Below are 26,687 nucleotides of genomic sequence, written 5' to 3'. Positions count from 1 at the left end.
AAAATGCATGCCAAGGCTTAAAGCAGCAACAACGCTACACATAAAAACTGATGATGGTGGAAAAATACACCGAAACGTATTTTCATTGATAAATAGAGACAATAAATGACTGAAACCCAGGAATGAATTTGATTTGGAATTGAAACACAGTCAGGAAAGTATATAGTTAAATGCATTGAAATATCCCGGTAATATTTGCACAAAAATGCAGACTGGAGAGAGTATTAAGATGCCGTTCCGTTCGTTCTATGCGAACAAGTGCGCGCGTGCCTTTAGCGATGTTCTTTTGACTAAAGCTACTGAGGCACAACACAAAAGCAGCACATTTGAAACGTTCCAGTCACGCGGCGTCGTACGGTCACTGCGAATTAAGTGTCGCCGGCGTCTCATCGGTCTTACCTCTCTCGGGCCTTCTTCCTGGCCATTTGCAGGTAGCGCACCAAATCCTCCCAACCGTCGTTTTGGGACGCAGTCTCGACCACTGCCATGTAGGCGGACGGATCGTCCGCCTTTATGTACGAGTCGATCGCTTCCTTCACCAGGCCTTGGTTGAGTTGGGCCTTGGCCAGCTGACTCCACACCGCCGGCTCGTTGCACCGCTCTGAAGCCGCAACAACGTTCCCCCAAACACTTGCCGGATGAAAAAACGCACTGGATTACCTGCGAACTCGTAGGCGCGATCCAGATTGTTGACCTGCTCGATGAGCACCTGGATGGCCGAGGTGTTGACGTCGAACTTCTTGAAAATCGCAAACGCCTCCTCGTAGAGATGGCTGTTGATGGCGATGTTTGCAATGTCGGGCGCGTCGTAGTTGTCTAAGCGGTTGATGTAGTCCATGACGCGCGTCGCGTCCGCCTTAATTGCTAGAAAAAGCCACACAATGAGCCAATTTGCCGCTTGCAAGGAGGCCCGATCTGGGCCAGTTCCTGTCGTGGTTTCTCGCTTGGGCGTACCTGTAAGAATCAGCAGGTTCTGCAAGTTCCGGTGATCGGAAAACACTGAACTGTCCAGCACGATTTTCTCCAGCAGCTCGATGAGCTCGTTGGGCAGATCGGCGGTCATGAACGCCTTGACAGTTACCGAAATATCCTCAGGATCCTGCAAGCCGTGCTTGATTAGAAGCGGCGATCAAGGAACCGAGGAAGCGACTTACTTGCGTCTCGCTAAGGGCCGTCTGGACGACCTGGTCGATAAGTGGTCTGCGGTACGGGTTGGCCTCCTGCAGGACTTCGGCCCACAGCTCGGGGTCGCGGCGACGCACCAAGTAGCGCGCCTCGCTCTTGAACAGGGAGTTCTCGTTGCAGACTGCGATCAGCTCGCGATCGCATTGGCCGCGCTCGTACGCCACGCAGGCCAAGTGGGGGTCGCGCTTCTCGCAGTAGCGCCCAACCACGCGCGAGTCGTACCTAAACAGCGCGGGTCAAAGGCACAGTGCTAAGACACAGTGCTGTGACGCTCACCATTGGTTCTCCTTCAGGAAGCGCTCTGCGTTGTTGTTCGAATCGATGTAGATCTTGGCCAGTGCGTTGTGCGTGGCCGGCTCAACGCAGCCCTCATGCACTCGGCTCTCCAGCCAGGGCAGCAACAACTTCAACCTGCCAACCGTCACGAAACAATTAAACTGAGTTGGGCTCCCCAACGCCACTCACCTGTTCCTTTTCTCCACTTCTTCGACCAGCTCATCAGTAGAAAATTGCCCTCTAACGACCAGAATCAGGTTCTTGATGATATCCTCCGAACAGTCCACATCCAGAAGCCCGCCCACTACGACTGGCAGCCGGCTGGGGTTCACCTTCTGGACGTATATCTCGATGTACCTGGAAGAGGGCGCACATTTTAAACCACCCTACAGCCCTCGCGGTCCGCACGCACTTTTGCAAGGAGTTTCTGTACAGGTACAGCACCAGATCGTGCACGAAGTCGAAGCGATCGCACACGATAATCAGCGGCAATTGGTCGGTTAGCTTGGCCTCCTTGAGGAAGTTCTTCACTCGCTCCGGGCTGTAGCAGTTGGATTCCCTGCAAATCCTCTCCACTTCCTTGATCTGACCTGCAAACCGCCACATCCGGTGAAAACCTGGCCCAGACCGCCGAGTTGGCTGCTTACCGGTTTTGCAGGCGGCTTGAATGTACTTGAAATGCACCTCCTGGTCTTGGGAGAAGTTGACGATCGAGCCCAGGAAGTAGAACAGGCCCTCGTAGCTCTTGAAGCTCTCGAACAGGTCGATTAGGGCTTTGGTGGTGAGCTGTTCGTGGTATTTGGTGGCGATTTGCACGCAAATCTGCAGGTTTTGCCGGATGTTTGCAGTCAACATGGCCTGGAAACGGGGCAAAATACATGTCGTTGTATTAACCAGCTGCTCAAATTTGGAGCCTCGGCAGGGCCTCGTTTTGACAAATGTCACTGTCAGTCAGTCACGTGATATGAAACTCTATCTCATTGGTTAATATCGCGGGCCGCCGGCGAATCAAAATTTGGCTATTCACCAACTGAAACTAATGGGTTTTTAGGCCGTCGTTCGGTCGAATTTCTTCTTGACGTTTCGCAAGCACGAGTGGCTTGCATCTTCAGAAGTGGTTTGCTTGAACGCTTACACTGTTCTCATCAGAACCCGCGTTCAGTTCTTCCGCAGAACTGAACGGGAAGCAAACCACTTCTGAAGATGCAAGCCACTCGTGCTTGCGAAACGTCAAGAAGAAATTCTACCGAACGACGGCCTAAAAACCCATTAGTTTCAAGGAATGGGCTCGAAAGTCTATCTTTTTTTAATATTCACCAACTGTGTACATGTTTGGTTTGGTCTGTCACCCTGTGAAGCCAAAGTTCCTCCCTACTCACTTTGAGGCACTCCAAACTGTCTTCAACGCTCAGCGTGCCAAAGAAACTGACCAACCACTCGGCTGGAAGTAGATGGGTGTGCACGACCGCCCTCTTGATGTCGTACAGATCCGTGTAGTGTTCCAGCGCCCTTTGAAGTAGGCCCGCCTTCTCGCAGAGCTGAGCAATGTGAGCCCGATCGTAGTGCGTAAACATGTTGTTGCCTGCAACAGTCGGTTAAGGGCTGGCATTTCATTGGCTGGGGCCGGACGCACCTAAGATGGCGTCGGCGACTTGCGGCGCCGACATCAGGTTCATCTCAAGCAGCCTGGTCTGCAAATGGCCCTCAGTCGGCCTGTTGTTCTTGAGGGCGTCGAGCAGGAAGGCGGTGCATTGCTGCACCATGTTCTGCTCCATGAAAATGTCGACGATTTGATTGATGTCGGCTAAGGGCTCCTCATCGGCCACCAGCATGCTTGCAAAGGCAGCGCCCTACAGAACCAGTCGGTTGAGTTGGTTGAGCGAATTCAAACACGAGTCTGATCTGGAATACTCACTTGCTCCGGGTTGGTGCGCATCACCTGCCTCAGCAGGAACACGTAGTCGGGCGTGTAGGACACCTTCTTGGCATAGAGCACGATTTTCTGGAACTGCCCCGTTTCGGCGAAGCTCTGGATCACCTTGGCCGGCACGTTGGCCCTCAGGTAGACCGAAAGAGCCAACGTGGCGTCCACCTGCTTGACCAGATCGCCCAGCTCTTCGCTGCACTCCAGCTTCTCCTCCTTGATCCACTTCTCCAGCAGCTGTTTGCGGCCTTGCAGCAGCACTGGCTTGCACAGTTCCAGGGACTCGTATCTGGAACATTTGCCATTGGAACGAGACACAAGGCAAACGGCCTTCGAGTCGGGCACCTGTTCAGTTGTCCCTGATCGAGCAGAATGCCAAAGTACTGCAAAAGCGGGCTGTTCTGCCCTGCCTGAGTGGGCACTTGCTGGAACATCTGGATGGTAGCGGGCGTGCGCAAGATTCCCTTAGGGGCGTTAGCAGCCACTTTGGCCGCTTCCGTGTACTGTCCGTTCTGGAACAGCAACTGGAACTTGCTGACGAAGAGCTCTTCAGCGCCCGATAGGTTGTTGCGAGTGGCCAGACGCAGCGCCAAATCGGGATTATGCAGCACCTGGTTCACGTAGCGAATGATACTCTCCTCGTCCACCGAAACAGACAGCACCTGGCCTCTCCTGTTCACCCCTAGAAGGCGCCACAACATTGAGCCCTGGTCTGGTATAAGTATAGAGGGAAACCCACCGATAATGCCGCCGGTTCCCTCATGCGGTGCAGTGACAAAGATGGTTTCGCTGGAGATGCGGTTCATGTAGATGCAGACGGCGCTCTCGATGTCGTACATGTGGATGTACCCGTACTTGGTGATGAGATAGATGACGTCGTACTTGTTCGAAACCTGCATGGCTACTGGGAAGTCGTTGTGCGCCTCCGGCGGGAAGAACACGTCGACAGTCTTCTTGGGGAAGGGCTGGTTGCCCGGGGGGCTCTGCCCCACCTGCAAGCAACTGGCTGGATTAGGCGGCCCCTTCTCGGGCTCTGATTGGGTACCTCAATGATGTGCAGTTTGCCCCCTTGGAGATTGCGCACGGCGAAGCAGAACAGCGTGGAGGGCTCGGGGTTGCCCTCCATTTTGAAGGTGGCGAACGAGGCCGCGTGGCCTTCGATAGGCTGGGAGCACTGCAAAGAGACACTAGTTAACCACAGCCTTTAGAGGGCGGGCTGAAGAGCGAGTACCTTCCGTTCGACGGAGTAGAGTTGCATGGCGCCCACCACTCGGGCCTGCTGAGCGCTGATTCCCACCAACAGCAGCCAGTTTTGCTTCGGATCTGTTCGGTAGTTGATTATCTGGCATCCATTCAGCGACGAGTGTCTAAAGGAAGCGATGTTTACAATTTTGCCTGGCAAGCTTCAACTGCACTAACCTGTCAAACATCTTTACAGGCTGTGAGTCGCCCTCCATGGACCAATGGAAGACCGAGGATTCGGTAACCAAGGCCAGCGTGTTCGGGCTGATCCACTTCCAGAAAATCACGTCATCATTCATGGTGTGCGCCTTCATTTTGGACTTCATCTCGATGTTGAAGATCTGCAGCGTCTTCTGCGCCTCGACGCCCGCCTTGCCTGCAAAAGTCAGGCAAAGCCAGGTTGAACGAGAACTTGGACTGGGGGGGCGTTTCCTACCTTTGAGGGCGATCACTTTCGAGGCGGGGTTCATGATGGCGCTCTCGGCTGTGATTGGCCGCCGGATCGGGTTGGCGGAATCCGCCATGTCCACGATCACCACCTGGGAGGTTTCCCCCACTTTTTCGCGCACGCAAATGAACTTGTCGCTCTCCATGGTGAGGGTGGCGAAGGAGATGTTGGCCACATTGATGCCAATGTTGGTGAGCTAAAGCAAACATTAAAGGAATTAAATCTAGTCCAGATGGTGGCCTCTACGGTGTTGTCAATGCGGCTGTCTGCTCGCTATGTGACAAGCACGAAGAATTTGAAGAATCTAGCAAAGAGCCGGATTTAGTGGCCGTGTTGTTCAAAAGCCACCCTGTATATTGCACTGTACATAGACAATAGTAAATATTTACAAAGGTTCAAGTTCAACGCCGTTACTGGCAGGCGTTCAAGATATTTTCGGATCGCAAAGTGCGCAGCACACTCTTTGTTTTTCATTTCCGCTTAGGTTTTTCTCGCTAAACCGGCGCAAATTAGCAAATCAGCTAGGCCGAGAGCAAGGGGAAAGTGACCGAAAAGCGCACCACAGTGCATCCAACCATACATCAGGAACTGACGCAATGGGAACTTTCCCAATTCTTAAGCGAGGAACAGGCCGCTTTCTACCCAACATGCGAGAAGCCATTTGGAAATCTCCAGAATCGCATAAATTGCGATACAATGGATGGACGACAGACACTGACAGACACCCTGTATATCCATCAAAGTCCAGCAGTAATCATTAGCGACAAGCTCAAAACTTGACAAAATACATAAACGTCAAAACATCCATATGACTCACGCTCTGCTGGAAACAACTAGCAACCTGTCAAACAAAACAAACCACTGATAAACAAGATGGCCTCTATTGGGGGGGCAATTAAATAAATTAAACAAATGAATGCACCCCCCCAGCGGGGGGTTGGGGGAGTGGAGCCAGCTCCCCACTGAGCTGAGGTGACCTAATTCCAGGTCCACTGGCGAGAAGGTTTCTTTGGGTAGTTACAAACGCCCATCCAGACCATCTCAATTCCGCCCCCTCAAAACAAATTCTGCGAAACGTCAAGATTGCCGGCGACTGACCCGGAACGGAAAATTGATTTTCCGCTGCCCATCTCCAGCAGCAGGCGCCCGCTAGCTCTAAATCGCAGGAAAACCCTATAGGGGCTGTAAATTTGCTCTTTCTTACCTGCAAGTGTTCCTGGAACTTGATGGGCAGCAGGGTGGGCTGCGACATGGTTCCGTCCGGTGATTCACAAAACAAACTTAAAACTAACCCGAACTAAACGGGCGGAGTCTTCGACGGGGTTGTCTGGGGGCGAGATTTCACGTACTTTCAACTCGAAGGGCCGCTGACGACTTGACAGCTCAATATGCGACACCCAATAAACATGGCCGCCGAAATGTCGCGATGAATGAAAAAGTCGACGTTGGAGCGTGCGTTTTGCCACATGCGTGCATTTTGCCCCAACCAAGTGTCAATTGCCAACACAATATAACCTCAATTAGTTGCCAGCTAAATTCGGGCTTCTCCAGCCCGCACTGCCATAATTAGCCCCTCAGCTATTGATGCCGCAGCCCGATGCGCTTTCCGCTGCCCCCCATAAGCACAGTCACGCATATCAGCCCCTAAAGCCTGCAGGAAGCAAGTATTGATAACATGCACCCCCGACAACAATCACTTGAGCAGGGCCGCACTTGGCAGCCATCTCCATGGCAACTGCCGCATTGACATAACTTGTCAAAGTGAGTTTACACGCATTTTGCACTAAGGGAGAGGAAAACCATGTCGGTGTTCGACAAAATGGATTTTCCCAAAAAGCCCAACTACGAATACACGGCGGAATATTTCGCGTCAAAAGCCACTGATCATAACCGGGATCTGGCGTGGGTTTCCCCCCAGTTGACTGTTTGACAGTTTCTCAAAAGCCCTCAAATTTTCCAGGCATTGCAACAATGGCGACAACATTGAGCGAAACGTGGAAATCACCAACTACCTGACGACGCGCAAGCTGGTGAAGACCACCAAAAGGCTGGAGAACAAGAGGAGGGACTACGATGACAAGCGCAAGAAGGTGCAGGAGCAGTGGGAGGACCTCAAAACCAAAGAGTCGGCTTTGCGGGAGAACTTCATCAGATTCAACCAGGTTCCAGCCCGCAACCTGCGTAAAACCCCCACCTTTTGAAACCGCCGGATCGTTTGCAGTTCGTCAAAGAAAACCAGGAGAAAAAGGAGCGCGCTTCCCTGAAAATCACCGAACAGAACCAGCTGAAGGAGGAGCGCCAGAGGAGAATGGAGGAGCTGCAGCAGAAGTGCGAAGAGATCGAGAGCACCAAGGCGAAAATGGATATCAACATCGGCCAGTACCGCATTTACGAGCTGTTCCTCTCGCAAGTGGTTGAGAACGAGGCGTCCATGCAGTCCATCAACGACCTACTCAAACGGTATTTACTCACTCAAGGGGTTTTTTCGGTTCTTAAATTTTTCCCCGATTTCGCAGATACGAGGCCTTGATTGGGGCCCGCAAAGAGCTGAACGACATCCAGCAGCGCGACATGATGAAGCTGGAGAAGGCAAAGAGCAACTTGGTAAGGCCCTAACTGTTAATCCTCTACGAATAACTGGGCATCGGGGCTAAGTCAAGAGGACTAGACAGAGACGGCGATACGTCCATCAACGGGTTAACCCCTTACTCAAATGTCACTTAGTCACCAATGACAGTTATTCCATAGAGTTCAATGACCGAACCACCTGACATTGCATGCATTTGCTGTTAAAAAACTCGAGCATAGTTAGAAATTTAGGCGAAAGTAGCTGGTTCTTATAAGAGCAGGTGAGTTCGTGGATAAATCCATCCAGTAGTTGAAATTCCTGGCATCTTCTTTTAACGCACAGCGGCATTTGGCTGACAACAGCCTGAACCAAATCGCCGCCTTTAACAACCGGCTTGAAAGGCTGCAGGAACGGTACGAAAAGGCCCGAAATGAGAGCGCAAAATGGGAGAGAATCCATCAGCGCATTCAAGCGCACACCGTTCAGACTGTGATCGATACAGTGAGTTTTGAGAGGTAGAGCAAGGCAACAGTCCTGAGACATATTCCTTAGGTGTCCATCAAGGAGTCGGCGCTCAGAATGTACCTGGAAATTTGCACCAGGAAGAAAATCAAGCCAGTTCACGTGGATTGCGTTGAAAAACAGCTGCTCGTGGTGAAGAAAGCCATAGGAGAGTATGAGATCATTAATCGGCGGGTTCGGGAAATGGCAGATAAAGCGGTTAAACAATCAGTGGAGGCCAAAGCCTCCAGCAGCTCCCAAGCAGCCTTTTAACCCCAAAAGCTGAACATTTGGTAAGTTTTGCTTTTAAGCAACTGATTTTCCAATCGAGAACGCAGCTTGGCGTCGGTTACTTCACTTGCACCCCAAGAAGCCTCACGGCAGCTACGTTCCAACTTGTTACACGTCCATGCCTAAAAGTAGCTGATTTTTGAAAAATATTGCCTTTATATGGCCGAAACAAAAACAAACAAACTGAATCAAATAGTTCATGGCGAAAATACTGAATTGCCCCCTTTACGCACCCAGACGCGTACGTTTGAGTGAGAAAAAGTAGACCGCTTGGGGCAGATCAGGTATTTTTCACTCACACACACGCGTCTAATATCAATGTCTGTCCATTCACTCATTTAAAAGATCAATTTCCATTTTTCCAGGTTTTGGCACCAGTTGACGCTCTTATTGTCACAAAAAGTGCCAAACTTTTTTGTAGCAAATCTCCTATGTTTCGCTGATCACGCCAACCGGGCAGGGTGGTTAAATTGGGTTTTTTGTGTTAAGAGGCAGGGACAAGTAATGGAAGAACTACCTAGAGGAGCCTCTTTTTCGGAACTTCTCAACATCTACCTAAACCGCAAAGAAAATGCGGGTCATCGCACGTTTCAACCGATCGAGAAATACGACATGAAACTGCCATCCAGGCACCCCTATGTGAATTTGGGGCTCAGCGGCGAGTCGAAAAAGTTCATCCAAATGGGACAGTAAGTCTTAGGCGATTGCAACTGCGCGGCGTAATTCGGAAACTTCAGCACCTCCAAGCTCTCCAATGAGGCAGGGCCTTATAGAAACCTGGCGGGGCTGCAGCTGCAGCTGCTGCGCAATGAAAAGAGGCTGCTCTCGGCCAGGAGGAGGATGAAACTAACGAAGGTCCAAGTGAATCTGGCGTGGCGCAATCTGGAACGCCAGGAGAAGGAACTACGCGACTCCTTTCTCTCGTTCAACCAGGTAAACGGGGCATTTGAGACGTTAGTGAGACACTGAAGCAGTTTTGCCATGAGAACAACGAGAAGCGCATCAGGGCGCTGAAGAAGCTGCAGGAGGACACCCAGTTGACCCAACGCAGACAGACGCTCATTGAAGAGCTGCAGCTAGAGTTGAGCGAAATGAAGCACATCGCTGAGTCAATGGAGGCGAACGTAAAAAACCATGCAATTTACCAGGTGGACTAACTGGCAAAACCCGCACAGCGCCGGTAGTTTGCTTTGCAGGCTTTTTTAGATAGCGTCGTAGAAGCCAACCAGGAATTCAGCAACATCAACGATATAATTGTTCGGTTTTTGACTCTAATGGAGGAGAAAGAGCTCTTAGCTGGCAAGCAGAAGGAGAACATGCTGGTGCTGGAGAATGCCAAGACCTCCATGGTAACCCCCTTGAGCGACAAATGCATGCAATTGCGGTTAAAATCCAGCCAAAAGCGAGTCTTCAACAGCGGGTTCACTTTCAGATGAAGCTGATCGAGGAGAAAAACTTCGTTATAATGGGGCTGAACAATCAGATCGCCAATCTTCAGGCCAGGTTCGAGAACGCCAACATCAAGGCCTTGGAATCCGAAGAACTGGTCACCCAGATCAAGAACCACGCAGTGAAACAGTTGGGGGAAATCGACTCGGTATCAACTGTTGCCCGCGATGGGGTTCCGCTATTGGGGATTTGCCATTGCAGGTGAAGAGCTCAATTTGGAACGTCTACGTGCACATGGCCACCTCCAAGAAGCACCCGATCAAGATCAAGAAAGAGGACGTGGAGGAGCAGATGATGTACATCAACAGGACGCTGACGGAGCTGAGCAAAGTGAACAAGCTGATTAAGAAAAAAGCCACCAAAGGCAAGCAGTAGTGGCTGGAGGCTGTTTAGACGTGTATGCTTAAATGGAAATATACTCAAATATCCCGAGGACTGCAGCTGAGTGATTGAGGTAGATTAGGCTAAGTTAAAAGCGATTAAAAAAATACAGAGATTTATAGGGAAAATAATTGAAAACTGAATGGAATTCAGCTCGATAAGTAAAAGAACGTGATAACTAGAAACTCGACAGACACTTGCGTGGCGCTGGCCAATAAACATTGATTGTTACACAAAAGAACACATTTCGCGCGGAAGGCACCCGATTATCGTTTGCGTTTGGACCGTGTGGGCATTTTCTCTTTTAAATGGTCCGCCGATGACTGGATGTCGTCGCAATACCGCTTCAAGTCGTTCTCGATCTCATCCTTCTTCGTGGTTTGCACTGGGGTCGCGGATCCGTCCAATCTGCAGAAGCGTTTTCCAGGTCGCAACTCTCTCTGTAAGTGAAAAAGGGCGATTAGAATTACATTTTTTTCACTAAGATTCCGGAGTTGTTTGCGTTTTTGCGCTAAAACGTTCATTTTTAGGCCAACTATCTTCTGGGTTTTTTCTTAAGACACGTTTTACCGAGTCTGGATTGGGGAGATTTGATTGAAATGTTCAGGGCTTTAAGAGTCCGCTGTTTCCTATATACTGTGGAAGTTTCAAGTTGCTACTTGCGCTAGGTGAGAAGTTATGGATTTTTCAAGCGGGTGACAGGGCCAAAAAACCTGCACTCTTGCTTCTTTTTCTTCAAAAAAACGCCCTCCAGCAAACCAAGACTCACCATGTTCTGCTGGGTGACTCTATTTCTGATTGAACTGAGAATTTTCTCGCTGCAAGCCGGCCCTGTCCTGTCGGCGTAATAGAGGCCCAAAATATCGTACACCCGCTGCATCTGCTTTTTGCCGATCTTCTTCCCTTTGCCCAATTCGAGCACTGCGCTCGCCTCCACTTTGAGGTAATTCACTCTCTTCTCTTGCAGCGCCTGGTGCACGATGAGGGAATCTTCCAGGTCGCGAATCCTCTGAAACGCGCTGGTCGGCTCCTCGACTGGAATAACGCCCCATTTAAAGCAAGCAAAGCGAAATGAAAGGCCAATTTACCGGTGAAATCTACCACCTCCTTCATGTCCTTAAGCGTTTCGACAACGGTTCGATACAAAGCGGTGCCGATGCCCCGGCGTTGGTGCGAAGGCAATACGAAAAATTGGCTGATCCGGGCTCGGACGTTGCTGGGGAATGAGAAGAATTTGTAGACTGAGCAATAAGCTATTGGGGTCTTGTAGGTCTTCTTGCTGATGGGGTGTTGGAATTCTTCGTATCTGTAAGCGCCACAAGGGGTTATTGAGTAGGGGGCGATTTCTAGTCGGGCTTACGCGTAAAAGATCAGCCACCGGTCGTCCTCCAGGTCGATGAAATTCGCCGCGTCTATAAACCAGACGATGTAGGTCTCGAACCTGGCATGAAAGTCCCGCAGTTCCGCACTGCTTGTGTCGGTTTTGGTGATTATGATTTTGCTCTGGACGTTCTGCTGGGAAAATCTTGCAGCTGGAAACTTGCTGATTAGGCAGGTTCGAGTGTTTTCATAACTTCCACTTACAGGGGACGCTGTAGGAACTTATCACTTCCCCGAACATCTTCTCGTGATCCTCACTGTCCACCAGGCGCTCAAACTCGCTGGGGTCATTGGTGTAATTGGCCGGCAGCCAAGGATTCAGGGCCTTTTTCACGTCGTCCGGCTTACTATACAATCTCTGGATCGCTCCAGAGAACATCACAGAGAGGAAACACCGGCAGGAGTTGTGCAGCATATCGATGGTGATGGCAATCTGTTTGTACCCAAAAATCGATTCACTGCAACAACACCAAACTTTAGAACCGTCCCAGCCGTCCGGTTAAAGCCTCACCTCTCCCCAAACACTTGATGGGCCATTTCGGGGGCGAACGTGACGACATCGTACCCGTTCGACCCGGGCTCCCTATCGTACACTGAAAGCACCCCATTTAAAAATCGCAAGACACTTGGGCAAAGGGCTCACCTATCCGGAAAGTGACCACTTTACAGGCTTCCTTTCTGTAATACGACATCGCGTCACTGTCTTCCTGGGCACCTGCCGTGAGTTCTTGAGACATACTGATTTTCGGAAAAAATCCTATCGGTTGGCACTCGGAATATTTAGTTATCGCTTTAGCAACAAAGAACTGGTCTTTTTCTGATAAATTCCGTCAGCTGGTCCTCTTTTCGTCGCAGTGGGCCGCGGGAAACATCTACTATTGACAGGATTTTAACCTATAAAGTAGTTTTCAAGTCTCTGTCAACAGTGTCAAGTACGCGAGTAGAGCGAGAGAGCGCGCGAATGGGTCGGTTCACGGGTGAAACAAATAATGCAAAATTTAATTTGGCCAAACTTTTTACGGGTTTTTTGGATCTTTCATGTACGATTCAGGGTTGTTTACCTCGTGTTTTCCTACCAAACGCCAGTAATAGCTTAATAGAAATCCCGCTTTATCCGCTTTTAAAGGGCGTGGTTCTTCAAAGGACCCGACCCAGCATTGTCAAAACAAGAAGAAAACTGGCAAAACAAATGAAGTTTGAATACTGTCACGGACATTAAGGTTATTTCGCAATTTTGTGCGTCTCGATAACTAGCTGAGTGAAGTTTCACTTTTGTACTTTCTCAAAAAACGGTGCTATTTGAACGGTTGGTTGGTCTGCCCCCTAGCGAAGATGCCCGTCTAAGGGTCCGTTTTGCCTAGCGACTTTTGTACTTGTGTCCCACTTTGCAGCCCAGCTGACGCCAAGGACACGATCAACATTGGGATCTTAAAAAACGGCAAGTTATTTATAAACCATCGAAAATGCTTTGTCAATCGAAGTTATTGGCCATTTTTCGATGAAATAGCCTATTTTTAGTTGGCGACAAAAGCGCATTGTCATTGGAACGTCGAGCAGTCCCATTGTGGTGTTTATGGAACGATGTCACTGAAGCCCAGGCTGGTGGATTTCAATTCGACATGGGGCGCCATCAAGGAGACGATCACCGGCGTAATCACGCTGGATCACGTCCCGCGGACTGTGTGGAACGATCGGTTTTCGTAAGTCTTTGCCGTTGTCCCAGCGAGCGGCTCTAGATTCTTGCGCTGGTTCCAGAGACGTGTATTCGTTGTGCGTGGCCCATCCAGAGCCTTTAGCCGATCGGCTGTACGCCGAGACCAAGCAGTACCTAATCGACCATGTCGCCCATCTATTGGAAAAAGTGCAGGCGGATGGCGATCATTGTTTGATTAAGAACTACTTCCACTACTGGTCGCAAGTGAGTGCAACGTCAATCCACTCTTCTTTCTTCAAGCCCCAATGAAATCCCTCCGTTTTCCAGTACTCAGTTGGCAGCCAGTATCTGCATAGTTTGTACCTGTACCTGAACCAGCAGCACATCAAGAGCCACAAGATGTCGGATGCGGAGATTATTTACGGCAACGGGGAGTCTTCGAACAGCTCAGCGAGTACGGCTTCAGTTTAAGGCTGTCAGGCCCAATTTAATGCTGTTCGTTTCCAGCAGCCGACCAAATGGAGATTGGGGAGCTGGCGCTTCAAGTCTGGCAAACCAACATGATTTGGCCGCTGGGGCATCGCCTGGTCAAACTTCTGCTGGAAGCGATTGATCTTGATAGAGCCGGGAAACCTCCTGCCATCCACCTGGATGCAGTTAGAGGCACCATCTTGAGCCTCGTCGAGGTACTGTGAGATAAAACGCACCTTTTCGGGTTGATATCCGGGGGCTTTACAGGTTCAGGCCTACCGGAAAAAATCACAGCTTCAGTTATATGCTGAGCTGTTCGAGGGGCCGTTTCTAGACGCTAGCGGCGAGCACTTTAAACGCGACGCCGCCCTGCTCCTGCAGGAGAAGAACGTCAGTCTCTACATGGACAAAGTCAAGGGGAAGATAGACGAGGAACTGTACAGGGCCAGGCGCTTCTTACACGCCAGTTCGCTGTCCAAGGTTTGCGCCAGCGTAAAGCAACAACGGCAACTTTTTGCCTAATTATTGTACTTTGTCAGGTCACCAGCCGCTGCGAGCAGCACATGGTGGCCGAACACTTGCAGTTCTTATACAGCGAATGCACCAACATGGTCAAGTACGAGAAGAAGAAAGATTTGGCCAACATGTACGAACTTCTAAAAAGCGTGACCGACGCACTGGTTGTCCTGGTTGATACTGTTTTCGACCATATCAAGAACCAGGGGTTGGCTGTAGGTTTGCACAGTGTTCGGCCCCAAACATACCACACAACTGGCCTCTGTTTCAGGCCATCCACAATCTGCAAGGGGACACCCTTCACATCCAGTTCGTGGAGAATTTGCTGGCAGTGTACAAGAAGTACAAGGAGCTGATCAAGGAAGTTTTCAAGTCGGACCAGAACTTTATGGGCGCTCTGGATAAGGCCTGCAATTCAGTCATCAATCACAGGTATTCACTGCTTTGGCACTGCTCCTAGCTCTGTAGCCTTAATCTCCGTTTTTAGACCGAATGAGGGCCGGTCACCTTGTCGTAGTCCGGAACTGTTGGCCAAGTACTGTGATGCTCTACTGAAGAAAAGCAGCAAAGGCATCTCAGAAACAGAGGTAGTTTATCCCGCCCCGTTCAGTTAATGTTGATCAACGCGTTTCGCATTGCAGGTGGATGAGAAGCTCTCAGAAAGCATCATCATCTTCAAGTACATTGACGACAAAGACATCTTCCAGAAATTCTATTCGCGATCGTTGGCCAAACGGCTGATCCATCAGCAGACGCAAAGCATGGACGCCGAAGAAGCGATGATAAACCGACTGAAGCAGGCAAGCACAGCCACGCCTAGTCGATGTGAGCGTTTTTTAACCGATCAACTGTTGCAGGCCTGCGGATACGAATTCACCAGCAAATTGCATCGGATGTTCACCGATATGTCCGTGTCGGCCGATCTAAATAACAAGTTCCAGGAGTTTACCAAAAGTGAGGAGATTGAGTTGGGGATCAATTTCGGCATCTACGTGCTTCAGGCGGGTGCATGGCCGCTGGGACAGGCCGTGGTCACGCCTTTTGCTCTGCCTCAACAGCTGGAGAAAAGCGTTCAAATGGTAAGGGCAGTTCTTGTGTGTGAAGTAAACCGCTTTAAGAGGGTGAGGGTTCGGGTATTTTTACTGTTAACTTTTGGTTTAAGGGATAGTTGTTCTAGCTGTGCAGGTCTGGCTTTAAAAACCCACAACTCCCAAACCTAAGCGCATTGAAGCCATAATTGTACAGAAGATTCATGTTGTAAAGGTCCAAAGTTTCACTCAGTTGCGGCAACTCATTGACTGGAAAAAATCTCAAAAATCACTCATAGTGGCTAATCTGTTTACCTTTTTCAGTTTGAGACATTCTACCACAACAGATTCAATGGCAGGAAGCTGACCTGGCTGCACCATCTTTGCCAGGCTGAACTGAAACTAGGTAGCCCTCGTTGATTAATCCGCTCCCGACAGAAACCTAATTTTGCCTCCGCTTAGGTTACCTGAAAAAGCCCTACGTGGTCACGGTGCAGACGTTCCAAATGGCCATTCTGTTGCTCTTCGAAAAGACCGATCAGCTATCCTGCAAAGAAATAAGAGAAACGCTGCAGCTGAACTCCGAACAGTTCAAACGGCACGCCGTGAGCCTGGTGGACTCTAAGCTGCTTCTGGCAAATGCTGAGGTAGGAATCGTTCAATTTTCCTGCCGGAGGGTGAGAGAGTTCGCGTCGGTTTGCAGGAAATTGATGAGACTGAAACGGTGCTTCGGCTCAACATGGACTATTTGAATAAGAGGACAAAGTTTCGAATAACGGCGGCGATTCAGAAGGAGGCCCCGCACGAAGTGGAACAGACGATAAATTCGGTTGAGGAGGACCGCAAGATGTATCTGCAGGCAGCCATTGTGCGGATCATGAAGTCTCGAAAGGTGCTCAAGCATAATTTGCTGATCCAAGAGGTGAGTGATGTTGTCTGTACGAAAAATGTCCATGTTTACCGCTGCTTTTCAGGTGTACGCGCAGTCAAAGGTGTCTTTCGCCCCCAGTGTGCCCCTGATTAAGAAATGCATCGAATCCTTGATAGATAAACAGTATATCGAGAGGACTCCGCATTCTAGCGAGGAGTACAGTTACGTAGCTTAGTTTAGTCGAATTTTTTCAACCAGTTTAACGACGAATTGCTCTTAAATGCGCAACTTAATGAAACTGTTTTATATGTTTTGTCGTTTTGCTCTGATTGACATGTCAGCTCAACGTCACTCCGTGACGTGTGTTTCCGGTTCCGTTTAGTTTGATGACGGGAAATCGCTGTCAGACGCAATTTTTGTCTGTTAGTCACTGAAAAAAACTCATCGGGTTCAATAACTACGGGTCTTGGCTCGCGCTTTTCACAATTTTCTCCGCCGTATCCAGCGTTTTTCTCAGTTAATCGCGATTTGAAACGGACGGTTTTTTGAGAATTTAGGTTATGTGTTTGTTGAACGTTGAACAGGAACGCAAAACTGACTTGATTTGTTCCGGGGTTAATCAATCTTTGCAACATCAGTACGTACCCAGAGTCTTGTCGTCGCTGGTTACTTGGAAGTAGTGAAATTACATAAAACCGTTCATTCAATTGTACTACATCTGTCTCTGGTTTCTCTTTGCTGCGGTTGGTGAGTTCAAAACTTTGTCTCATTTAGTCCAATGTAAACGTCGCTTTTTGCCTGATATTTTAATAGTGCAGACCTGCCTGTGAAAATTCATAACTTGGCAAACTTCAGCTGGCATAAACCTTGGATTATTTTGGTTAAAAAAGAGTTCGCAATGTCATTCAACCCCATCGATTGTAGAACAGTTTTTAATTTCCTGGTACGTGGGCATTTTTCAACAAATTCACCCACTGTTCCCCAGATAAACAAGAAAACTTCGCATGCTTGTGTCATTGTGGCCTGGTGTGATGCCTGCCGAGGTCTAGCCAAATGTTGCGTGAACGAGTTGTCAGTCGTTGTAGTATTTTTCGAAAAATCACCAATTAATTGCCAGTTACCCAAAAAAACTGCTCGGGTTCAATAACTAGACTGTCTTGGCTCGCGTTTTTCACAATTTTCTCCGCCGGATCCAATGTTTTTCTCAGTTAAAGCGCGATTTGAAAACGGACGTTTTTTGACACTAGAGGTTATGCGTGTGTTGAGTGTCGCAAACGAGCGCACGCACAGTTGACTTGATTTGTTCCGCGAGTAATCAATCCTCGCATTATCAGTACTCAGAGTTTTGGTGCTGTTTTTTCTGTTGTTGGTTCCGTGAAAGTAGTGACATGACGTTGAAGAATTTATTCCAGTTAACTGCAGTCATGGTCATGTCCTAGGTCTGCTGCGCTGCTGAGTTCAAAACCATTTCTCACTTAGTCGAATGTAAAAGTTGTCGCTTTTTGCCCGATATTTTAATAGTACAAACCTGCCTGTGAAAATTCAAAACTTGCAAACTTCAACTGGCTGTAAATATGAGTTATTTTTGTTAAAAAAAGGAGTTGGAAATGTCGTTCAACCGCATTGATTTTGGAACATTTTTCAACAAATTCATCCACTCTCCCCTAATTTAAAGAACAAAACTGCGCCTGCGTGGCCTGGTGCGACTCCGAACGACGCCAAATGTTGCGTGAACGGGTTGTCAGTCGATGCAGTGTTTTTCGGAAAATCACTAATTAAATGCCAGTTACTCAGAAAAACTGATCGGGTTCACTAAGACTGTCTTGTCTCGAGTTTTACACAATTTTCACCGCCGGATCCAGCGTTTTTCGCAGTTATTCAGCGATTTAAAAACTGACAGGCTTTTTGACACTTTAGGTTATGTTTGAGTTCAAAAATGCAAAAATGGCTTGATTTGTTCCGCGCTTAATCGCTCCGTTCATCACCAGTGCTCCGGATTTGTTTATGTTGTTTATGTGATAATAGAACAATGAGACCGGAGTTCCTGTTTGGATTAACATCGAGTAGTATCACTTATTAGCTGCTGGTGAGTGCTAGTCGAATTTGGGGATTACTGTTTTTTGCCTGGAAGCGTTGCCATATTGTTAAGTTTTTATCCAAGGCAGCCTCCAAATTGTATGTAATTTTTTATTATTGATTTACTCAAAAATCCAATAGGATTATAAACGAATTCGAGGCAAAACATCGGTTGAATTTGAATGCTAAAAATATGTATTTGCAAATGCTGACAATTTGCCGATGAAAACCGGATTTTACGAAATATTGATGTTCAGTGGTGAATAAAAACATGTTCATAAAAAATAAGCCAGCAGTTAGTCAACTACTAGCCAAAGCTCTTGTTAGCAGAATGACAGAATTTTTCAGACTTAAATCGGTGGAAAATCGTTATTTTTCAGGAACATGTAGTCTCGAAGATGAAACGTGCGTGTATATTGCATTGTACATAACTTTCCTGCATCTTATAGTCGTGGTCTAATTATTGTTGAGGAACGTTCCATATTGGGTGTATTATTTGTACCGTTTAATAAATAGTAAATGAAAAAATGGACTGGTTTGTATGGGGCAATAGAAAAACGTTTTTGGGATATAAAATATGTAGTCAATACAATGTACATAAGATATATGATTTTGAGCACACAAAAGTGCAACGACGAGTCAACACAGTCAAACCTGAATCAATATAAAATAAGGTTGTTTTCACACAATCCAGATCAAATTTACTTTAATCCCATTATGGCAAGCAACGTAGAATTGGTTGAATGGTAACTAAACATATATATATATATAAAATAGACGAAGCTGCACATTAAGCAAGCCTTGAGTAAGGTTGCTATGTGAGCTCGATTAAACGACAAACATACATTCGAGATGCCTCAACATAAAACGCACTTTACTGGTAATATCAATGCAGTTTGAAGGTCTTTTTGAGCGAAAAAACTAAGAAGCCAAAGTTCCCATTGGGTCCCAAGCAGGCAACACAATGGGTTCCTGCTCGAAAACGTCTAGCACCTCTTTGGAAACAAACTTCTTGTCCACCACCACTTCAAAGGTGAATTCTTTGAACCAATCGGCGGTCATTAGCAGGTATCCCTTTTCGCCGCGTTCTTCCCCCCATGAGTTTTCCACGCGCAATTTCTCCACCTTGCCGTTCTCCTGCAACAGAACTCTTGCAAAAAATCGCCCTCAAACCGCTCCAACCAAACCACTTACATCGGTATGGACTGCTGTGAACACCATGGCATGAGTCATGGCACTTTCACCATAGAGCAAACGGTCCCCTTTGCTCATGGTGATGTGAATGTCTTCGCCGAAGATTAGCGGAAAGTTGTGTCTGCGGGCAACAAATAGGAACAGTTTACAGGCCAGTGCCTTTCAAAGAATGGCTTACATGTTCAAGTCTTGGATGCCCAGCTTGCCAGCGATTCTCTTGCTGACCTCGCAACCAAACCACACGGCTTCGCCCTCCTTGATGCTTTGCGCGGTTAGATCCAGCAACAATTCCACCGGTTGATTGTTGTAGATGCATCGCCTGCCGCCTACCATGTTGCCTAAGCAGTGCACTGTGTACGCTTTGCCGTAACTATTGGTTTCACGAGGGTCGGTCACCAGGCACACCTGTTACCAATCGGGAGCTTGTTAGTTTGGGTTCAGCAGGCGTAGAAGTTCACCACTCACCTTATCGTCTACGTTGAACAGCGGCTTCACATGTACCTCGTAGAACTCCTTTGGAGTCAAAGGACCTATACTGTGAAAAGCCTTATTCTTGTCGTAGTAGTTCCACGTGAAGGTGTCATTGGGAATACCTGCAAGATAGAGATAAACCTTCCTTGAGTCTTTGCGCAAAAAGCTGGCAGGTTGTTACAGACCTAAGCAGATTCCGACGATTCTGTAGATACTGGCCATTTGTTTCTCTCGGAGGCTCTCCACCTCTCCATCGCTGGCTCCTTGTTGAATCAGGTCCCTTATAGCTTTGGCATATTCACGTAACTGCAAGCAGAATCGATGCTGGTTAGTAGGTGTTGCAATTGAATTGTTTATGGATGAGTGTGCATAATGCATATTGTTGCGAGTGATCGATGCCATTTGCCGTTTCAAGGTAACGAGTTTATTTAATTATTCCTGCAGTTGGCTTTAGTTGTTCCCCAAGTGGATTTTTTCATTTAGCAACAACGTTTATCTGCCAGCTTTGATAAACAATTGCCATAATCTACTGCGGATTACATTGTTTTAATATGAACCTCTAATGAGCTCAACGTGTTGTTTGTCAGGTACTTGCAACCGGTTTCAAGTGTATAAAAGCAGGCAATTGCGAAGGATTTATTGGCTGGCGATTTGATTGAAAATGTCCCGAGTTGTGTCTTGTTATCGATTGGAAGTTGGAAAAAGGCTCATTTTGGGCAAACTAACACGTCCGCAAAAATCAGAAGTTATTTGCATGGCACTGAAACCTCGTCCAAATAACAGCGCTATCTAAATTAAGTGATGATGATCCAGCAACTTTCCAAAGTGCCAACATTTAAATTTAGCCGGTAGAATGGTTCATTGTATGCGGAGAGATTTGGCAAATAAAAAAGGTCACACTCACTTTGCTCTTGAGCACTTGGTTCATTCTAGCGCTGGCTTCGCAGCTGTACGATTCAGGGAAGTTTTTCTTTGGCATTAAACCATGCTTATTGATAAGGTTGACTATCATGTCCCACTGGCCTCCATCGCAGGTTGGATCCTGGAAAAGCATAGAACAGCAATGCAAGGCCTCTTCTGACCTCACTCACCAGGCACTTACATAGAGTAAAAAGGACACCAGTCGGCTATCTACAGCCTCGTTGGCTTTCGCAGTCTGCACAATGTTGTTTAAGAAGAAGTTGCATCGCTCGATTTTGTCCCAGTAGAACAAATATCCCTGGGAAAACTCGAAGTCTTCGATGTTGAAATGCTTCATAACGGGCAGCCTGATCACGTTTAAAGCCGCAAACAGCCAACAGCGTCCGGAACTTTTTTGGTTTGTTAGGGGTTTGCCCTCTAATTCAATCTAAAAACGAGAGTAGTTGCTTTATTCAAGTTGCACGTGCTCAGCCACTTTTCACACCTTTGTGTTGAAAACATGCTGGGTCTCTTCGACCACCTTCCGACTGAGGGCCAGCTCGAAAGGGTCTTTGTTGGTGCACACGTTTTGGGCCAGGAGGTTTTTCTCGTCGGCCAGAAACGTCTTTTTGAATTTCTGCAGCACATCCCTGGTCAGCACACCTTTAAACAAGGAGCCAACTTTACTTAAATTTTTTGGGGCACTCATTTCACAACTTGGCCAATAACTAGGTTGACAGTGACATGTGGTTGATACGAATTTTGAAAATTTCGGTTTAATTTTTTTGAATGCTATCGGGCTTACCTGGTTTTGAAGCCATCGTCAAAAGATTGAATGAATTAACACAAATTCGTTGTGAACTGCACACCGTCAAGTCTCGCACTCCGCGCTCACACTTTCCTTACCGCTTGGAGAAAGTAGATTAACCTAGTTCCGATGCTCTGTGTCCACATAAATGCGTATGCGTTCAATGTTGCCAGCTTGCCGCTATTGATTCCCCCATTTCCCACCCTCTGTTTTCGGTTCTAGTGGACGATGAGTCGCATGCGGTTGGCGATGGTTTGGGGTAAATTTTCTAGAACATGTTGCGCCAGCTTTTTACATCAAACCAGATTTTTCGTTATTTATCGATATAACACTCAAGCTCAGCATTGGCGGAAACGGAATTAATTTTTGTAAAGTTGGGCAACGCTGCTTTCACACCATGCAGTGTGCATGTTTCCATCTCGTAAAAGGGAAGGCAGTATTAGGTGTTGTTGCTCTTGGTCTTCTACTTCTTCCCAAATGTTTGAGAGCGAGAGGCATGGCAGATATGGCAACAAGAGCCCTAAATACACAACAAATGTTACAGATTGAGTTCTTTGAACTTTAATTAGTAATTTTTCTGTGAATGAAATTTAATTACTGTTTTCTAAGTGACTGAATTTTAATCAGTAATTTTTTGGATTCAAAATAAATAGAAATGAAAATTTATCGGATCGTCGTGGATCACGAGCTCTCGCGTAGGTCGGTTGAAACAATTCGAATAGTAATTAGGACCTGTATTCAAACGCACTTTCGCCATTCCAAGCAGAACTCTAAGTGTGTATGTGCATTCGCCATTATGTCAACATATTTATCAGTCAACAGTCAAAAGCTCTATGTTGATTGTTTCTGTTCATTGAACGGGACGAGTCGTTAAGGAGTGATACTCATATAAAAGAAGGTGGCTTTAGGGTTTTTATTTCAACTCATTAAAGCTACAGTCATTGGCAACCTTATCGCCCAAACCATCGGGTTAGAGCCTAAATTCACAACCAAACAATTACGTATATTACGCTTTACAGAGAACATTTTACAATTTTCCGTATAAATGGTATTGCGTTAAAATAGATTGTCATTATATCTAGAGCCTTTAGAATTACACTTTATTTGCTTGTAGCGAATATGAATAATGATTATAACGTAGTAGTGCCACAGCCTGAAAACCAATACAGCTACCAAACAGTACCTACACATGAGAACTGAGTAGACAACATTTAAATCCCGCCCCCTAAACCTAACCTGTGAAAAGCGCACAACCCCTAGATAACAACGCACTTGTTCCGATCGAGCGCCTCCTGGATGTTGTCCAACATGGGGCTCTGGTCCCGATTCGAGACTGTTTCGATCATGTTCATCAGTTCTTTGAACACATGCATCACGCGCCAATTGTATTTGGCGCTGCACTCCATATACCCGCATTTCCAGTGTTTTTTCACCAGATTGACAATGTCTCTGCGCTTCTCGTCGCTCGAACTGCTGATGGCCGGTTTCGAATTGCTCGGCACATCCTCAGACACGATCAGGTCCTCCTTGTTGCCCACCACCAGAACGGGCACATTTTGCATGTTGCGACTCTCGCAGATTTGTTCCCTTAACGTTTTTATGTATTGGAAGGTGTCGATATTGCTCAGGTCGAATACTAGAATGTAGGCGGTCGCGCTTCGCAAGCCGTAGTATCTGAGAAGGATGGCACTGATCGGACATGTTCGGTTGCGCAAATTGAGCAGTTTACCTGTAGTTGGCCCATTCGTAAAAGGAGTTAACAGGAAAATACGGTATCACTGGTAGGTCGGAGATCTTCACCTTGTACCATCGCTCATTGGTGATGACTGTCGGGTAGTAGGTGTACTTTCGGTCCGTCGCCATGTAGTCTTCTTGGAACTGATTCAGCACAAATTGCTGCAACAGGAAAAACACGAAAAATGCCTCTAATTCTACGCCAGCTTTCTTGCGCTGAGCTGAGGCATAACACTGGCACATTAATCCTTAACATTTTCGGCACATCTGCGCCATTAGCTTGCCTTTAAGCCGGGGCTAAATCATCATTATACGTGATGTAAAGTTTAAATTGCTAGATGTAACTGCATCAAACGAACGTGCCCTCCCAGTTAGCTTAATGCCTTGAAATCTCCCTAAAGAAGAGGAAATTGCGGGCTTTTCGAGACGAAGGCCATTTCGTACAATCTCCGAGCACAAAGCGACGCATTGTCGACATCCGTTCCTTTCAAAGCCACCGTCTCTATTGAATTAGTCTTATTTTCCCGTACAGATCTGTACAGGGTGATTGATATTTTACGCCATTCTTCTCAAGGGTTGATTTAGAAGAACCACCAAATTGTTTGTGTCATTCAACCCCATTGATTTTGGAACAGTTTTTAATTTCCTGGTACACGTGAGCATTTTTCAACAAATTCATCCACTCTCCCCTAAATAAACGAGAAAACTCCCCATGCTTGTCATTATGGTGTGACCAAATGTTGCGTGAACGGGTTGTCAGTCGCTGCAGTGTTTTTCGAAAAATCGACAATTAATAGCCAGTTACCCAAAAAAACTGATCGGGGTCATTAACTAGACTGTCTTGGCTCGCGTTTTTCACAATTTTCTCCGCCGGATTCAATGTTTTTCTCAGTTAAAGCGCGATTTGAAAACGGACGGTTTTTTGACACTAGAGGTTATGCGTGTGTTGAATGTCGCAAACGAGCGCACGTACAATTGACTTGATTTGTTCCGCGGTTAATCAATCCTCGCATCATCAGTACCCAGAGTTTTGGCGCTGTTTTTGTTGTTGTTGGTTCCGTGAAAGTAGTGAAATGACGTTGAAGCATTTATTCCAGTTAACTGCAGTCATGGATGTCTCAGGTTTGCTGCGCTGGTGAGTTCAAAACCATTTCTCACTTAGTCGAATGTAAAAGTTGCCGCTTTTTGCCTGACATTCTAATAGTACAAACCTGCGCGTGAAAATTCATAACTTGCAAACTTCGGCTGGCTGTAAATATGGATTAGTTTTGTTAAAGAAAGGAGTTGGAAATGTCATTCAACCCCATTGATTTTAGAACATATTTAATTTCTTGGTGCTTTTTGCAACAAATTCATCCACTCTCCCCTAAGTAAACGAGAAAACTCCCCATGCTTGTCATTGCGGTGTGGCCAAATGTTGCGTGAACGGGTTGTCAGTCGCTGCAGTATTTTTCGAAAAATCACCAATTAAATGCCAGTTACTCAGAAAAATTCGTCAGGAACAATAACTAGACTGTCTAGGCTCGCGTTTTTCACACTTTCCTCCGCCGTATCAAATGTTTTTCTCAGTTAAATCGCGATTTAAAATCGGACGTTTTTTTTGACACTTCGGGTTATGTTTGTGATTGATCAACGTCGAAAATGCAAAAATGGCTTGATTTGTTCCGCGCTTAATCGATCCGTTACATCACCAGTGAACATATTTGTTTATGTTGTTTATGTGATAATAGAACAATGAGATGGGAGTTCCTGTTTGGATTAACGCCGTTCATCGATCATTCGAGTACTTTGTTCAAAAAATTCGCAAATTTTGCAACTCACTTACATTCTGGAACGAGGCTCGCATCGGTTATCTCACTCGCACACATAGGAACCCATGAACGCGGCAATAAACCTGACGGCTACTACGTTCTCACTTTACGCCTTTGCGCCTCAAAACATAGCTTTCGGGCATCTTTGGACAATGGAAATTCCATATGCAAGCCATGCGAGTGCAAAGGGCAGCCCCTTAATCTCATTTTTGAACACTGCAAAAGCCTCGAACGTTTTCACGGAACTTGCCCATCTTTGTATATTGACCCTGGCATGGAAAAGCTGGAATGCTTTTCGCTGGAAGCTGGGCGAAAGTTTCCCAAACCAAATTGAGTTCGAGTGAAGCGCTCGGGACGTGTTAGCGCACTTTGGCAATTGTCATCCAGCGGCAACTGTGAAGTGAATTTCTAAATTTCCGCGATTTAAAAGCGGTTTTTACGGGTTTGGTGGATCCGAACTGGTCTGGTGCCGGTTTGCCTGTGCCCCCCCATAAATTGCTGCCCGTTAGGGTCACAATTCATTTTAATACCCCATAAATTTGCCTGCCGGGCCCTCTTTGGGGCCCCGATAAATCATGCCGCTTTGTTTACTTGGAGCAGTTGAGCCTCCAACTCGTATTTTTTCTGCCAACAAAACAAATTTGGTACGAGTATTTAACTGGAATTTAATGTTTGATAGACCCCCTGTGGAATAAAAGGATTAGTGCGAAAACCATTTCGGATAGGGAGTTGAAGTAGAGCATTTGATAGGAAAATGTAGGTGTGTATGTAGGTTCAAGCTTCCGCAGGTATTTTTTCGCAAAAGTCAGTTCTATCAACTTTCTAAAGAGTTTTTGACATTTTTTCAGCAAAATCTTCAAAAAATGTCCTGATGGAGGTGCAAATGCGAAACTCTTAGGATTGATAGAACTGACTCGCATACGTCAATTTTCATATTTGGACGCTCTCAGAATAGAGCTCTTAGAGCTCGGCTCAAGCGAAACTGACGTATAAAAGAGCAGTTGAAGCATGGACATCAAGCGAACAATGAGAGGCGATTTTCTGGAATAACGCGCGATAACATCAGACAAGAGGTTGAGAAGGCCTTTTTGGGAATAATAAGGGTCGATATGGGAAACGCGCCCTGATGGGACATTCAGCCGCATTATAAAGGAAATAATTGTTTTCATGAGAGAGACACAGTGACGAAAACAGTGTGTGCAAGCGAGATGCTCCAGCATTTTCAGAGTGTTTTTTTGCGTTTCCATCAATTGATCCGAATTAAAACGCGCAGCTTCAACTGCGACCGAAAGGTATAAATAATTTGCATTTGCAGCGAGTTTTAATGAACAATTCCATGCAAGTGCGCTCCTGAGTGACACTTAAAATTTTATTTCGATTTATTTCCTTAAGGTTCGATTGTAAGAGCAGCATGATGTAATTTCTCCAAAGTATCGATATCCGTCAGTTGCCACTTTTAGACGATTTTTGACAGTTCGCACTTTTGGCGCAATCAATCAACTTGGCG

The 26,687-nt window shown here is 46.9% G+C and overlaps 6 protein-coding genes across 12 annotated transcripts in view; 2 read left to right on the top strand and 4 right to left on the bottom strand.

Moving 5' to 3' along the window:
- Positions 1-6,522, bottom strand: part of LOC109542945 (clathrin heavy chain) — a 13,432-nt gene extending 6,910 nt beyond the window's left edge. For 3 of the 4 annotated variants that reach the window (XM_048665883.1, XM_048665884.1, XM_048665885.1), the window contains exons 1-18: positions 6,280-6,522; positions 5,064-5,271; positions 4,805-5,003; positions 4,617-4,752; positions 4,431-4,559; positions 4,125-4,377; positions 3,731-4,067; positions 3,377-3,674; positions 3,095-3,311; positions 2,841-3,043; positions 2,109-2,319; positions 1,874-2,051; positions 1,651-1,818; positions 1,462-1,596; positions 1,155-1,407; positions 955-1,099; positions 661-864; positions 400-601 (exon numbers count right to left, since the gene is read on the bottom strand). In XM_048665883.1, the coding sequence (XP_048521840.1) occupies positions 400-601; positions 661-864; positions 955-1,099; positions 1,155-1,407; positions 1,462-1,596; positions 1,651-1,818; positions 1,874-2,051; positions 2,109-2,319; positions 2,841-3,043; positions 3,095-3,311; positions 3,377-3,674; positions 3,731-4,067; positions 4,125-4,377; positions 4,431-4,559; positions 4,617-4,752; positions 4,805-5,003; positions 5,064-5,271; positions 6,280-6,327 (3,524 nt within the window). In that variant the 5' untranslated portion in view covers positions 6,328-6,522. Of the gene's footprint in view, positions 1-399; positions 602-660; positions 865-954; positions 1,100-1,154; positions 1,408-1,461; positions 1,597-1,650; positions 1,819-1,873; positions 2,052-2,108; positions 2,320-2,840; positions 3,044-3,094; positions 3,312-3,376; positions 3,675-3,730; positions 4,068-4,124; positions 4,378-4,430; positions 4,560-4,616; positions 4,753-4,804; positions 5,272-6,279 lie in introns of all 4 variants that reach the window. The other variant, XM_048665882.1, reaches the window with a different exon arrangement.
- A 120-nt stretch (positions 6,523-6,642) lies between these two features.
- LOC109542921 (rho-associated protein kinase 1) lies at positions 6,643-10,320 on the top strand. Its single transcript, XM_048665745.1, has 12 exons — positions 6,643-6,977; positions 7,036-7,237; positions 7,297-7,535; positions 7,592-7,679; positions 7,987-8,145; positions 8,197-8,414; positions 8,802-9,125; positions 9,174-9,369; positions 9,411-9,584; positions 9,633-9,785; positions 9,869-10,033; positions 10,087-10,320. Exons 1-12 carry the CDS (start codon positions 6,877-6,879, stop codon positions 10,258-10,260), a joined length of 2,193 nt encoding a protein of 730 aa, XP_048521702.1. The 5' UTR covers positions 6,643-6,876; the 3' UTR covers positions 10,261-10,320.
- Positions 10,321-10,364: 44 nt separating this feature from the next.
- Positions 10,365-12,549, bottom strand: LOC109542948 (histone acetyltransferase type B catalytic subunit). Its single transcript, XM_019912417.2, has 7 exons — positions 12,290-12,549; positions 12,158-12,239; positions 11,851-12,104; positions 11,627-11,798; positions 11,355-11,572; positions 11,036-11,301; positions 10,365-10,706 (listed from the first exon to the last, which is right to left on the bottom strand). Exons 1-7 carry the CDS (start codon positions 12,381-12,383, stop codon positions 10,533-10,535), a joined length of 1,260 nt encoding a protein of 419 aa, XP_019767976.2. The 5' UTR covers positions 12,384-12,549; the 3' UTR covers positions 10,365-10,532.
- A 117-nt stretch (positions 12,550-12,666) lies between these two features.
- LOC109542946 (cullin-2) lies at positions 12,667-16,496 on the top strand. Of its 3 annotated transcripts, none has more exons than XM_019912414.2 (15): positions 12,667-13,084; positions 13,165-13,346; positions 13,402-13,564; positions 13,628-13,754; positions 13,811-13,986; positions 14,039-14,251; positions 14,311-14,502; positions 14,559-14,719; positions 14,775-14,874; positions 14,929-15,087; positions 15,145-15,366; positions 15,640-15,721; positions 15,778-15,962; positions 16,019-16,237; positions 16,290-16,496. In XM_019912414.2, the coding sequence occupies exons 2-15, from the start codon at positions 13,228-13,230 to the stop codon at positions 16,419-16,421; spliced, it is 2,250 nt and encodes a 749-aa protein (XP_019767973.2). In that variant the 5' UTR covers positions 12,667-13,084; positions 13,165-13,227; the 3' UTR covers positions 16,422-16,496. The 3 variants fall into 3 exon arrangements, with proteins under 3 accessions (XP_019767973.2, XP_019767971.2, XP_019767972.2); XM_019912412.2 differs by having other exon boundaries at positions 13,808-13,986; XM_019912413.2 differs by having other exon boundaries at positions 13,154-13,346; positions 13,808-13,986.
- Positions 16,497-18,822: 2,326 nt separating this feature from the next.
- LOC109542947 (bleomycin hydrolase) lies at positions 18,823-21,790 on the bottom strand. Of its 2 annotated transcripts, XM_019912416.2 has the most exons (9): positions 21,633-21,790; positions 21,333-21,490; positions 21,030-21,275; positions 20,832-20,969; positions 20,113-20,233; positions 19,922-20,049; positions 19,635-19,861; positions 19,457-19,577; positions 18,823-19,399 (listed from the first exon to the last, which is right to left on the bottom strand). In XM_019912416.2, exons 1-9 carry the CDS (start codon positions 21,646-21,648, stop codon positions 19,184-19,186), a joined length of 1,371 nt encoding a protein of 456 aa, XP_019767975.2. In that variant the 5' UTR covers positions 21,649-21,790; the 3' UTR covers positions 18,823-19,183. The 2 variants fall into 2 exon arrangements, with proteins under 2 accessions (XP_019767975.2, XP_019767974.2); XM_019912415.2 differs by lacking the exon at positions 21,633-21,790 and having other exon boundaries at positions 21,333-21,569.
- Positions 21,791-22,533: 743 nt separating this feature from the next.
- Positions 22,534-26,687, bottom strand: part of LOC109543056 (ras-like protein family member 10B) — a 15,068-nt gene continuing 10,914 nt past the window's right edge. The window contains exons 4-5 of the mRNA XM_048665744.1: positions 23,365-23,531; positions 22,534-23,309 (exon numbers count right to left, since the gene is read on the bottom strand). Coding sequence (XP_048521701.1) covers positions 22,892-23,309; positions 23,365-23,531 — 585 coding nt within the window. The 3' untranslated portion in view covers positions 22,534-22,891. The remainder of the gene's footprint in view (positions 23,310-23,364; positions 23,532-26,687) is intronic.

Source organism: Dendroctonus ponderosae, unplaced genomic scaffold (genome assembly GCF_020466585.1).
Source record: "Dendroctonus ponderosae isolate FM_Combo_2020 unplaced genomic scaffold, Dpon_F_20191213v2 Dpon_F_20191213_4, whole genome shotgun sequence".
In the NCBI taxonomy this organism is placed as follows: Eukaryota; Metazoa; Arthropoda; class Insecta; order Coleoptera; family Curculionidae; genus Dendroctonus; species Dendroctonus ponderosae.
The sequence above is the reverse complement of the archived record's forward strand: the minus strand, read 5'-3'. Positions and strand labels throughout refer to the sequence as shown.

Excerpts from the sequence above, each read along its gene's own strand:
- LOC109542946 (XM_019912412.2), top strand. The coding sequence starts at position 13,228 with ATGTCACTGAAGCCCAGGCTGGTGGATTTCAATTCGACATGGGGCGCC. Across the intron at positions 13,347-13,401 it reads GTGTGGAACGATCGGTTTTC|AGACGTGTATTCGTTGTGCG; the intron begins GTAAGTCTTTGC and ends CGCTGGTTCCAG. Across the intron at positions 16,238-16,289 it reads ATAATTTGCTGATCCAAGAG|GTGTACGCGCAGTCAAAGGT; the intron begins GTGAGTGATGTT and ends GCTGCTTTTCAG.
- LOC109542947 (XM_019912415.2), bottom strand. The coding sequence starts at position 21,536 with ATGAGTGCCCCAAAAAATTTAAGTAAAGTTGGCTCCTTGTTTAAAGGT. Across the intron at positions 20,050-20,112 it reads AATCGTCGGAATCTGCTTAG|GTATTCCCAATGACACCTTC; the intron begins GTCTGTAACAAC and ends TCTATCTTGCAG. Across the intron at positions 19,400-19,456 it reads TCACAGCAGTCCATACCGAT|GAGAACGGCAAGGTGGAGAA; the intron begins GTAAGTGGTTTG and ends GTTCTGTTGCAG.
- LOC109542921 (XM_048665745.1), top strand. The coding sequence starts at position 6,877 with ATGTCGGTGTTCGACAAAATGGATTTTCCCAAAAAGCCCAACTACGAA. Across the intron at positions 7,536-7,591 it reads ATCAACGACCTACTCAAACG|ATACGAGGCCTTGATTGGGG; the intron begins GTATTTACTCAC and ends CCGATTTCGCAG. Across the intron at positions 8,415-8,801 it reads AGCAGCTCCCAAGCAGCCTT|GTTTTGGCACCAGTTGACGC; the intron begins TTAACCCCAAAA and ends CCATTTTTCCAG.
- LOC109542948 (XM_019912417.2), bottom strand. The coding sequence starts at position 12,383 with ATGTCTCAAGAACTCACGGCAGGTGCCCAGGAAGACAGTGACGCGATG. Across the intron at positions 11,573-11,626 it reads CGGTGGCTGATCTTTTACGC|ATACGAAGAATTCCAACACC; the intron begins GTAAGCCCGACT and ends TGGCGCTTACAG. Across the intron at positions 10,707-11,035 it reads GAGTCACCCAGCAGAACATG|AGAGAGTTGCGACCTGGAAA; the intron begins GTGAGTCTTGGT and ends TTTCACTTACAG.